The 12,162-nt window shown below is 37.4% G+C and overlaps 1 protein-coding gene across 14 annotated transcripts in view; it reads left to right on the top strand.

The window, feature by feature from the left end:
• Positions 1–12,162, top strand: part of NUMB (NUMB endocytic adaptor protein) — a 165,165-nt gene that overhangs the window by 103,714 nt on the left and 49,289 nt on the right. For all 14 annotated transcript variants that reach the window (XM_040226122.1, XM_040226132.1, XM_040226127.1 and 11 more), the window contains one exon: positions 849–989. In XM_040226122.1, coding sequence (XP_040082056.1) covers positions 864–989 — 126 coding nt within the window. In that variant the 5' untranslated portion in view covers positions 849–863. The remainder of the gene's footprint in view (positions 1–848; positions 990–12,162) is intronic.

Raw genomic sequence — 12,162 nt, forward strand, 5'->3', positions numbered from 1 at the left:
TAAGATCTCCTTTTAGGCTGGTTGAGGTGCTTAAATCCCTCATGGAAAGAATGAGCAATGCTCCTTAACAGAAAACTGAAGGTATTGGTTTCAGATTTTGAGATTTGCTCTATAAAGGGATACATTCATTATGTTTATTCATTGACTCTTAAATGCTCCTTTGTTTCTTATTAGATAAGTCTTCCTTCTCTGTAGTTTTGTGATTTCTTCTGTACCTTTGAAAGCATGAGAGAAGTGCCTCTTCCAGTAACAAAACAAAAACACTGTAGTTTAAACCAAAAAAATTCCCAAATTTCAGTATTTCAGAATGATTTTTTCCTGATAAAGATCAAAGTTTTCAGAATATTTTCAGAAATTGTTAGCAGTTTATAATTTGGCCTACATGTACAAATTTCCTTATTCGGTAGTTAAAATGGATTTGAGAGGTAGATTAGTAGGAATAGTCATTGGTTTATTATAATTAAAGTGCTTGAAAGTTCTTAGAATAACAACTCCAGATCCTACAAGACGTTATTGTTGTTTTCCTAGAACTAGTACTATAATTGTCTTTGTAAAAAGTGAAATGATTTGTTTGTTTGAACTTAGGGTTACTCTAAAAGGAAGTATGTTAATTGCTCGTTTCCCCCTAAAACAAAACCTTTCATTTGGGATAATAGTTTTTTATTAATATTGTAATCTGGACTTTAAATATGTGAGAAGGTTCAATTCAGTTCAGTTGCTCAGTCATGTCCGACTCTGTGACCCTATGAATCCCAGCACACCAGACCTCCCTGTCCATCACCAACTCCCGGAGTTCATCCAAACTCGTGTGAGAAGGTAGTAACTTCCTTTTCATATTTCTTTTACAGCTTGTAAAAATCAAAATGAATAAACTACGGCAAAGTTTTAGGAGAAAGAAAGATGTTTATGTTCCAGAGGCCAGTCGTCCACATCAGTGGCAGACAGATGAAGAAGGAGTTCGTACTGGAAAATGTAGCTTCCCAGTCAAGGTAAGACCTCAGGTTTCTATAAATCTAGATGTGGAAAAGAACTGACAGTTTATTGTATGTGAAATTCCATTAATTAGGACAGTTAAAACACTTCAAAAGCTAATCTCTTTATATTCTGCTTCAATGACAGAATTAGTAAGAAGAAAAATAGATTATAATTAATGATTTTTCCCCCTTCTGTTGTTTATTTATTTTTAAATATATATGTTTTATTGACTTGCATTGTTTCAGGTGCACAGCAAGGTGGTTCAGTTATACAAATACGCATATATTATTTTTGAAAGTATTTTCCACCATAAGTTACTACAAGATACTGACTGTAGTTCCCTATGATATACAGTAAACCTTTGTTGCTTGTTGCATATCTATTTTTTTTATTAGAAATCTAGCATTCTGTTTATACTAAGTCAAACAAGTGGAATCAAAAATGTCATAATTTTTTAGTTAGGCAAAAATTCATAAGTTTTCTAAAATATATATATTATACATATTTATATATATGTATACAAAAGCTTTTCTGCTACTCTTGATAAAAGCCTGGGAAAGAACAATCAACAAGAAGAGAAGAGATGAAAACGTTGGAAATGAAATGCGAGCACTGTATATGAAGTAGAAAAAGTGAAACAAACTAGATAAAAGTAAAAGATTATCATATAGTCCAGTTGTTTTTAAACATGTCTGCTCATTAGAAACATATCTGGAGCTCTGGAGAAAAAAAGCAATACCTGAGCATTTGTAGTTTTCAAAAAGTTTCAAGATACTTCTGATATGCATCTAGGTTTTAAAAAGTAATTTTAAAAGGTTTCTCTAATAGATCCTAGTTTTGGTGATACAGAATTCTGTTATTTTTCTCTTGACGAATCATGATACAGTGGTATTAAGTGAGTAATAGTGACATAATCACAATAGTAAAAGATTTGTTATCAGTTTTCACAATCAGTTCAGTTCAGTTGCTGAGTCGTGTCCGACTCCTTGCTACCCCATGGACTGCAGCACGCCAGGCCTCCTGTCCGTCACCAACTCCTGGAGCTTGCTCAAACTCATCTCCATTGAGTTGGTGATGCCATCCAACCATCTCATCCTCTGTCATCCTCTTCTCCTCCTGCCCTCAATCTTTCCCAGCATCAGGATCTTTTCAAATGAGTCAGCTCTTCACACAGGTGGCCAAAATATTGGAGATTCAGCTTCAACATCAGTCCTTCCAATGAACACTCAGGACTGATCTCCTTTAGGATGGACTGGTTGGATCTCCTTGCTGTCCAAGGGACTCTCAAGAGTCTTCTCCAACACCATAGTTCAAAAGCATCAATTCTTTGGCCCTTAGCTTTCTTTATAGTCCAATTCTCACATCCATACATGACCACTGGAAAAACCGTAGCTTTGACTAGATGGACCTGTGTCAACAATGTGATGTCTCTGCTTTTTAGTATGCTGTCTAGGTTGGTCATAACTTTCCTTCCAAGGAGTAAGCGTCTTAATTTCATGGTTGCAGTCACCACCTTCAGTGATTCTGTGAGCCCAAAAAGATAAAGTCTCTCACTGTTCCCATTGTTTCCCTCATCTGTTTGCCATGAAGTGATGGGACCAGATGCCATGATCTTTGTATTTTTAATGTTGAGTTTTAAGCCAGCTGTTTCACTCTCCTTTTTCACTTTCATTAAGAGGCTCTTCTGCCATAATGGTGGTATCATCTGCATATCTGAGATTATTGATATTTCTCCCAGCAGTCTTGATTTCAGCTTGTGCTTCATCCAGCCCGGCATTTCTCATGATGTACTCTGCATATAAGTTAAATAAGCAGAGTGACAATATACAGCCTTGACGTACTCCTTTCCCAATTTGGAACCAGTCAGTTGTTCTTTTGAACTGCATTCAAATGGGTATATCTTTCCTTTTCTCCTTTGGCTTTAGCATCTCTTCTTTTCTCAGCTCTTCGTAAGGCCTTCTCAGACAACCATTTTGCCTTTTTGCATTTCTTTTTCTTGGGAATGGTCTTGATCACTCCCTTCTGTACAATGTCATGAACCTCAGTTCATAGTTCTTCAGTTAGTCTGTCTATCAGATCTAGTCCCTTGAATTTATAGGTCATACCTGAATGGTCTAATGGTTTTCCCTACTTTCCTCAATTTAAATCTGAGTTTTGCAAGGAGTTCATGATTTGAGCCACAGTTAGCTTCTGGTCTTGTTTTTGTTGGCTGTAAAAATAAATCCTGTAATCAAGGAAATCTATAATCAAATCCAGTTGCCCTCAAGACCAGGTTACCTGGGGATTCCCAGTCCCTTGTCAGATTCCCCAGGCTGTAAAGCCTTAAGTGGGGTTTACAACCTTCACAGTGGTCGGAGAATTTCTTTGGAATTATTGTTCTGTAGTCCATGGGTCACCCACCCATAGGGTGTGGGATTTGATTTTATTGTGATTGTGCCCCTCCTACCATCTTTCTGTGGCTTCTTCTTTGTCTTTGGATATAGATTATCTTTTTTTAGTATCTTTTTCCAGTGTCCTCCTGTTGATGGTTGTTCAACAGCTAGTTGCAGTTTTGGTGCTCTCACAGGAGAAGATGAGCACACGTCCTTCTATTCTACCATCTTGCACTGGAAGCCTTCTCATTATATTTAAATAAGAATTTCTGGTATATAATCTGAAATCACTACAAATAAGACCACTTCTGATGAAAATACTAATCCTGAAATACCTAAAAATTCTGAATTAGCAAGAATCAAGTTTTTTTCAACAGAACATGCTTGCTAATGGTGGAACAAAGGAAGTGGGTATCTGCTTTCTTAAATACAGGCCTGGTATGTTCTATAAAATCTTAAATCAGAAGAGTTAAAAGGGATTTTATCCTTAATCTTTTTTTTCTATTTGAATAGATGTTTTTATTTATTTTTTAAATTGGGGGTAATTATAGTATTGTAGTGGTATCCTTAATCTTGTAACTTTTAATTGAGTTCATTTAAACTAATGCCTTCATTTGTCACATCAGAAAATGGAAGCTTTAAGAGGTTAAGAACATAGTAAAGATCTAGAGAAGGGGGTGCCTTGTAGGTGCTTTTTGTTACTGCTACTTGAGACTGAAGAAGAATCATCTGTATTTAAGGTCATAGAAGAAATAAATGAGTGTGCTATACCATTTAGTGAGAAGAAGCAATTAAGGGGTCACAAAGAGTCGGACATGACTGAGTGACTGAACTGAACTGAACTGATGCTATGAGATGTGTGAGGAGGAAAAAATAGAAGGAACTACACCAAAATGTTAATATCTTGAAGAAGAAACTTTAAATTGAAGTGTCAGCATTTTTCTCTATTTTTTGTATATTCTTATGTGTGAATATTTTTATTGTTATTTTTCTCCTCCTTTTTTACTGCCTTGGTACTATGCATGAGACATGGACTAAAGCCTCAGAAAGAAAAATAGTCAGTATGATTGGAAAAGTGATTTTGAGAATCTCTGGGAACTTAATACATGACTCTTAAAATACACAAATTTTCCACAGTCTCAATGATGAAACATTTTCCTAATCACCTAGCTTTGTCTATGCAGCTTACTTGCTGAAGCTACTTTTATAGGAATAATAAACTTAATGTTTAATTTTAAGTGGTTAGTATGATATTAAGATTAAAAAAAACAAACAACCCCACCTCTCTCACATAAAACCTAACACTCTTCTCTAGTGCCCCACACCCAGCCAAACAGTAGATTCATTTTGATTATACAAATCAAATATTAAGTATTGGGCTCCTTAATGTCTTACAGAAAAAAACAAATGAACTTTTTGGCCAACCTGATATGTTGAAGTTGGTCCTCTTACACATTGCTGATTGTTTGGAGGATACTTTGCAACCTCATGGGAGGGCAATTTGGAAAATATCAGTTAAAAGTTTCAATGCACTTTTCATTTGACTAGCAATTTTACATTTGAGAATTACATCTATAGATATATACTAGTGTGAGTGATCATTCTAGCAATTTGTTTATAATAGTAAAAATCTGGAAACTCAGTTAAACATCATTCTGAGACTAGATAAAGAAATTATGACATCTGTTGAGGGGAATTCTTTGACACTTAAAAAAAGAATAAGGTAGATCTATCTTCACATATTTATAAATTTTTTTGAACACCTGCTATGTGCCAGATGGATGTTAAGTGGTAAGCAAATAAGACATAGTTCTCACTTTGTGGAGTTTATATTCTCCTTATGGGGGAGAGACTTTAATTTGATATCTGTGTTACTAATACATGATTACAGACTGAGATAAGTGCTTTTTATTTACTTTATTTCTCTTTTCAAAAAGTTTTTTTTTTTTTTAATATAGCTGATACACAATGTTATGTTGGTTTCAAGTGTACATCTAAGTGATTCAGCTATACATTCTTTGTTTACATTCTGTTCTATTATAGGTTATTATAAGATACTGAATATAGTTCGTTGTGCTATATATACAGTAGGTCCTTGTTGTTATCTATTTTATATGTAGTAGTGTACATATTTTGATCCCAAACTCCTAACTTTCCCCCCCTCACCTTTCCCCTTTGGTAACGCTAAGTTATGGCTGAATAATATTCCATATTGTGTATATATCACATCTTCTTTATCCATTCATCTATCGATGGACACTTGGGTTATTTCCATGTCTTGGCTATTGCAAATAGTGCTGCTATGAACATTAAGGTGTGTGTATCTTTTTGAATTATAGTTTTCTCCTTATATATGCCTAGGAGTGGAATTGCAGGATCATGTGGTAGCTCTGATTCTAGTTTTTTAAGAAACCTCCATACTATTCTCCATAATGGCTGCACCAGTTTACATTCCCACTAACAGTGTAGGGTGGTTCCTTTTTCTTGGTGCCCTTTCCAGCATTTATTATTTGTAGACTTTTTGACATGGCTATTAACCAGATTTAGAAAAGGCAGAGGAACCAGAGATCAAATTGCCAACATCCACTGGATCATCGAAAAACCAGGAGAGTTCCAGAAAAACATATGCTTTATTGATGACGCCAAAGCCTTTGTGTGAATCACAACAAACTGGAAAATTCTTCAACTGATGGGAATATCAGACCACCTTACCTGCCTCCTGAGAAATCTGTATGCAAGTCAAGAAGCAACAGTTAGAACTGGATGTGGAACAACAGACTGGTTCCAAATCAGAAAAGGAGTACATCAAGGATGTATATTGTCACCCTGCTCATTTAACTTATATGCAGAATACATCATGCAAAATGCAGGGCTGGATGAAGCACAAGCTGGAATCAAGATTGCCAGGAAAAATATCAATAACCTCACATAGGCAGATGATACCACCCTTATGGCATAAAGCGAAGAACAACTAAAGAGCCTCTTGATGAAAGTGAAAGAGGAGAGTGAAAAAGTTGGCTTAAAACTCAACATTCAGAAAACAAAAATCATGGCATCCTATCACTTCATGGCAAATAGATGGGGAAACAGTGAGAGACTTTATTTTGGGGGGCTCCAAAATCACTGCAGATGGTGACTGCAGCCATGAAATTAAAAGACACCTGCTCCTTGGAAGAAAAGCTATGACCAACCTAGACAGCATATTAAAAAGCAGACATTACTTTGCCAACAAAGGTCCATCTAGTCAAAGCTATGGTTTTTCCATTAGTCATATGTGGATGTGAGAGTTGGACTATAAAGAAAGTTGAGCGCCAAAGAATTGATCCTTTTGAACTGTGGTGTTGGAAAAGACTCTTGAGAGTTGTTTGGACTGCAAGGAGATCCAAGCAGTCTATCCTAAAGGAAATCAGTCCTGAATGTTCATTGGGCAGACTGATGCTGAAGCTGAAATGCCAATACTTTGGCCACCTGATGTGAAGAACTGACTCATTGGAAAAGATCCTTGATGCTGGGAAAGATTGAAGGCAGGAGGAGAAGGGAATGATAGAGGATGAGATGGTTGGATGGTATCACCGACTCTATGGACATGAGTTTGAGTAAGCTCTGGGAGTTGGTGATGGACAGGGAAGCCTGGTGTGCTGCAGTCCATGGGGTTGGAAAGAGTCAGATACAACTGAGAAATGAACTGAACTGAATTGAGTCTAACCAGTCTGATGTAATACTTCATTGTAGTTTTGATGTGCATTTCTCTAATAGCTAGCAATGTTGAGCATCTTTTCATGTGGCTGTTGGACATCTGTATGTCTTCTTTGGAGAAATGTCTATTTAGGTCATCTGCTCATTTTTTGATTGGGTTGTTTTATTTTTAATATTGAGCTGTACAAGCCATTTGTATACTTTGGAGATTAGCCCCCTTGTTGGTCATTCTGTTTGCAAATATTTTTTCCCATTCTGTAGGTTGTCTTTTGTTGTTGTTATTTGTGGTTTTCTTTTCTGTGCAGAAGTTTTTTAGTTTAACTAGGTCACATTTGTTTGAGATAAGTGCTTTTTAAAAAGGGAATCTGGTTCTCTAATAACATGTAACAAAACAACATGACCCAGACTATAGGATCAGGGAAGGCTTCCTTGAGAAAGTAAAGTTTGACCTGATATCTAAAGGTTTAGTAGGAATGAGTTAGGTGTGAAGAGTATATGTACATAGGCATTGGTGGTGGGAGGAAAGAATGATATCAAGGAACTAAAGGAAAGCTTATAGTATTGGAAGTTTAGATGAACCAGGAAAGAAGTAGGGCAAAGATTTGTAGGCCATGTTAAGGATTTGGGACTTCTAGAGTAATGGAATTTTAAAAAAATTAAAAGGTGCTTGTTCCTTGAAAGAAACACAATGACAGACCTAGACAGTGTATTAAAAAATGGAGACATCACTTTGCCGACAAAAGGTCCTTATAGTCAAAGCTGTGGTTTTTCTGGTAGTCTGGAAACTGTGGTTTTCCAGCAGTATATGGATATGAGAGTTGGACCATAAAGAAGACTGTGTGCCAAAGAATTGATGTTTTTGAACTGTGGTGGTAAAGGAAATCAATCCTGAATATTTACTGGAAAGACTGATGCTGAAGCTGAAGCTCCAGTACTTTGGCCACCTGATGCGAAGAGCCAACTCATTGGAAAAGACCCTGATGTTGGGGATGACCGAAGACAGGAGGGGAAGGGGACGACAGAGGATGTGATGATTGGATGGCATCACCAATTCATGAATGGACATGAGTTTAAGCAAACTCTTGGAGATGGTGAAGGACAAGGAAGGCTGGCGTTCTGCAGTCCATGGGGTCATAAAGAGTCAGACATGACTGAGCCATTGAACAATAACATAGTGGTTACAAAGAGTCTGGTGAAAGATTACTAATCCAGAGGATAGATAATGGTAGGCTGGACTAGAGTGGTGACTACTGAGGTGAAAAGAAAAGTAAATTGAAAGATAATTGAGGCAGTAGGAATTGGAGACAGATTGCATCTAGGAAATGAAAAGGGGTAGTATTAAAGAGAATACCTAGTATCTTGTCCCAGACTGATAGAGGTGGTGATCATTGATACAGGAAATACTGAAAGAATGTTCTCTGCATGTGCTTATGCAGAATATTGTAGTTTATCATTAAGTGATAAAGGCAAGGTACAGAACAGTTTATATGGAATGATTCTTTTTATAGTTAAATAAAAAAAATTAAAACTTCCTGGTGGTCCAGTGGTTAAGAATCCACCTTCCAATGCGGGGGATATGGATTGGATCACGGGTTGAGTAACGAAGATCCCACATGAAATGGGGTAACTAAGCCACTTGCCACAACTAGAGAACCCATGTACTGCAACTGAAACCCAGTGCAGCCAAAAATAAATAATTTTAAGAAAAGAAAATATGTATACAAGGGCTTCCCTGGTGGCTCAGAGGTTAAAGCATCTGCCTCCAATGCGGGAGACCCGGGTTCGATCCCTGGGTCGGGAAGATCCCCTGGAGAAGGAAATGGCAATCCACTCCAGTATTCTTGCCTGGAGAATCCCATGGACAGAGAAGCCTAGTAGGTTACAGTACACGGGGTCGCAAAGAGTCAGACATGACTGAGCAACTTCACCTCACATATATGTAAGAAATATCTGTAAGAAGACACAGGTAATTCAGACCTCTGGTAGTAAAGAATTGGTGATTTGTTCACTTTTGAATATATGTCCTTTGGAATTAGTGGTATTTTTTTTTATCATGAACATGTATCATATTTATAATTAGTACATCTATATATATATTTTAAACCTCATTCATAGGATTCTGAGAGGTTAAAATAATTATAGTAAAGTTAATTGAAGCATTTTTTTTGAAGCACTTTTAATTGGCTACAAAATACATAGCTTTAAAGTATTTTATGTAAGATAAATAAGGCTCAGTTTTTTTTTTTTAATTTATTTTACTTTACATTACTGTATTGGTTTTACCATACATTGACATGAATCCGCCACAGGTATACATGAGTTCCCAATCCTGAACCCCCCTCCTACCTCCCTCCCCATATCATCTCTCTGGGTCATCCCAGTGCACCAGCCCCAAGCATCCTGTATCGAACCTAGACTGGCGATTCATTTCTTACCTGATAGTATACATGTTTTGATGCCATTCTCCCAAATCATCCCACCCTCTCCCTCTCCCACAGAGTCCAAAAGTCTGTTCTATACATCTGTGTCTCTTTTGCTGTCTCGCATACAGGGTTATCATTACCATCTTTCTAAATTCCATATATATGTGTTAGTATACTGTATTGGTGTTCTTCTTTCTGGCTTACTTCACTCTGTATAATCGGCTCCAGTTTCATCCACCTCATTAGAACTGATTCAAATGTATTCTTTTTGATGGCTGAGTAATACTCCATTGTGTATATGTACCACAGCTTTCTTATCCATTCATCTGCTGATGGACATCTAGGTTGCTTCCATGTCCTGGCTGTTATAAACAGTGCTGCGATGAACATTGGGGTACACGTGTCTCTTTCAATTCTAGTTTGCTTGGTGTGTATGCCCAGCAGTGGAATTGCTGGGTCATAAGGCAGTTCTATTTCCAGTTTTTTAAGGAATCTCCACACTGTTCTCCATAGTGGCTGTACTAGTTTGCATTCCCAGCAACAGTGTAAGAGGGTTCCCTTTTCTCCACACCCTCTCCAGCATTCATTGCTTGTAGACTTTTGGATCGCAGCCATTCTGACTGGTGTGAAATGGTACCTCATTGTGGTCTTGATTTGCATTTCTCTGATAATGAGTGATGTTGAGCATCTTTTCATGTGTTTGTTAGCCATCTGTATGTCTTCTTTGGAGAAATGTCTATTTAGTTCTTTGGCCCATTTTTTGATTGGGTCGTTTATTTTTCTGGAATCGAGCTGCATGAGTTGCTTGTATATTTTTGAGATGAGTTGTCTGTCAGTTGCTTCATTTGCTATTATTTTCTCCCATTCTGAAGGCTGTCTTTTCACCTTGCTTATAGTTTCCTTTGTTGTGCAGAAGCTTTTAAGTTTAATTAGATCCCATTTGTTTATTTTTACTTTTATTTCCAGTATTCTGGGAGGTGGATCATAGAGGATCCGGCTGTGATATATGTCGGAGAGTGTTTTGCCTATGTTCTCCTCTAGGAGTTTTATAGTTTCTGGTCTTACATTTAGATCTTTAATCCATTTTGAGTTTATTTTTGTGTATGGTGTTAGAAAGTGTTCTAGTTTCATTCTTTTACAAGTGGTTGACTAGTTTTCCCAGCACCACTTGTTAAAGAGACTGTCTTTAATCCATTGTATATTCTTGCCTCCTTTGTCGAAGATAAGGTGTCCATAGGTGTGTGGATTTATCTCTGGGCTTTCTATTTTGTTCCATTGCTCTATATTTCTGTCTTTGTAAGGCTCAGTATCTTTCTGTGTAGTTCTCATTTGTGGTAAGAAATTGCTGGTTGGGATGTATTTTAGAGGTAAGCACAGAAGATATAAAATTTATATCTTAGAAGGACTTCCCAAGTGGCGCTAGTGGTAAATAACCTGACTGCCAGTGCAGGAGGCATAAGAGACGTGGGTTCAGTCCTTGTGTCAGGAAGACCCCCTGGAGAATGATATGGCAACCCTCTCCAGTATTCTTGCCTGGGAAATCCCATGGACAGAGGAGCCTGCCAGGTTACGGTCCTTAAGGTCACAGAGTCTTACATGACTGAAGGAACTTAACATGCACACACAATATCTTACACAGGTAGGGCGGCTTATTTAGAGTGTTTTTGTTTGGTCTTTTCCAAACGGTCTTTTGAAATCCTTTCAAGATGTTCAGCTCCTCTACTGTGTGTGCCTCCCTTACCTGCCTTCCTTCCAACCCATCCCGTCCCACCCTGTCCCACACACTTACATGCAGGTGACCTAGGGTAGAATGGGAGAATCAAAGCCTGAAATGTTTCCCCTATAACCTAGAGATAGATGCATTTTCTCAGTCAAACTGGGCAAATGATATCTGGGCTTGCCTTAGAAACCATGAATTCTAAATTATGATTGGTATGAAAAGTTTCCCATGTAGGCAGCTAGTAGGGTGGTGGGCATGTTTGCTGAAGGAGAACATATTTGGGGGTAGAGATGAGTTCCTTTTGAGGTACATATGAGAGCTGCACCTGCAGATCCCCACTGACCAAAAGCACCATGAGCTTTGATTTTGAGGATACAAATTTTAGTGAGTAGGTGAGTTTGCAAATATGGAATCCTCAAATAATATATATATAGCTATATATAAATCATCATTAGAATCATGTATCAGTGAGATTGCTTAAGTGAGAAGAGAAGGTGGCCTGGGACAAATATAGAAAGGACAGTCAGCATAAATGAGTATCTTCAAAGGAAAATAAGAATGAGTAGCCAGAGAGACGAGAAACCAGGATAACGTAGTCTCAGACACCAAGATTTTCAAGGAAGAAAAAAGTGGTCAAATGCTATAAAGAAATCAAGTAAGAAATGAAACTTCATTAGATTAAATATTTGAAGGTGTCAGTGATTTAGATTGGAGTCATGGGGATGGAATCTATGTTGAGTGGACGGATGCAAAATAAGGAGATAACAAATCTAGAGATTACTAATCCCAGAAGTTTGTCAGACAAGGTTATGTGATGGGAGAAGGGTTCACGTTGGGGAGAAGTATTACAAGAGGTAGAAGAAAACTTTTGGTGGTAATGGCTGATTGTGATGATGGTTTCTCAGTTTTATATATATGATTAAAAAACTCAGCAGATTGTATACTTTAAATATGTGTATTTTGTTGTATGTCAGTT

This window comes from Oryx dammah, unplaced genomic scaffold (assembly GCF_014754425.2).
Source record: "Oryx dammah isolate SB20612 unplaced genomic scaffold, SCBI_Odam_1.1 HiC_scaffold_26, whole genome shotgun sequence".
In the NCBI taxonomy this organism is placed as follows: domain Eukaryota; kingdom Metazoa; phylum Chordata; class Mammalia; order Artiodactyla; family Bovidae; genus Oryx; species Oryx dammah.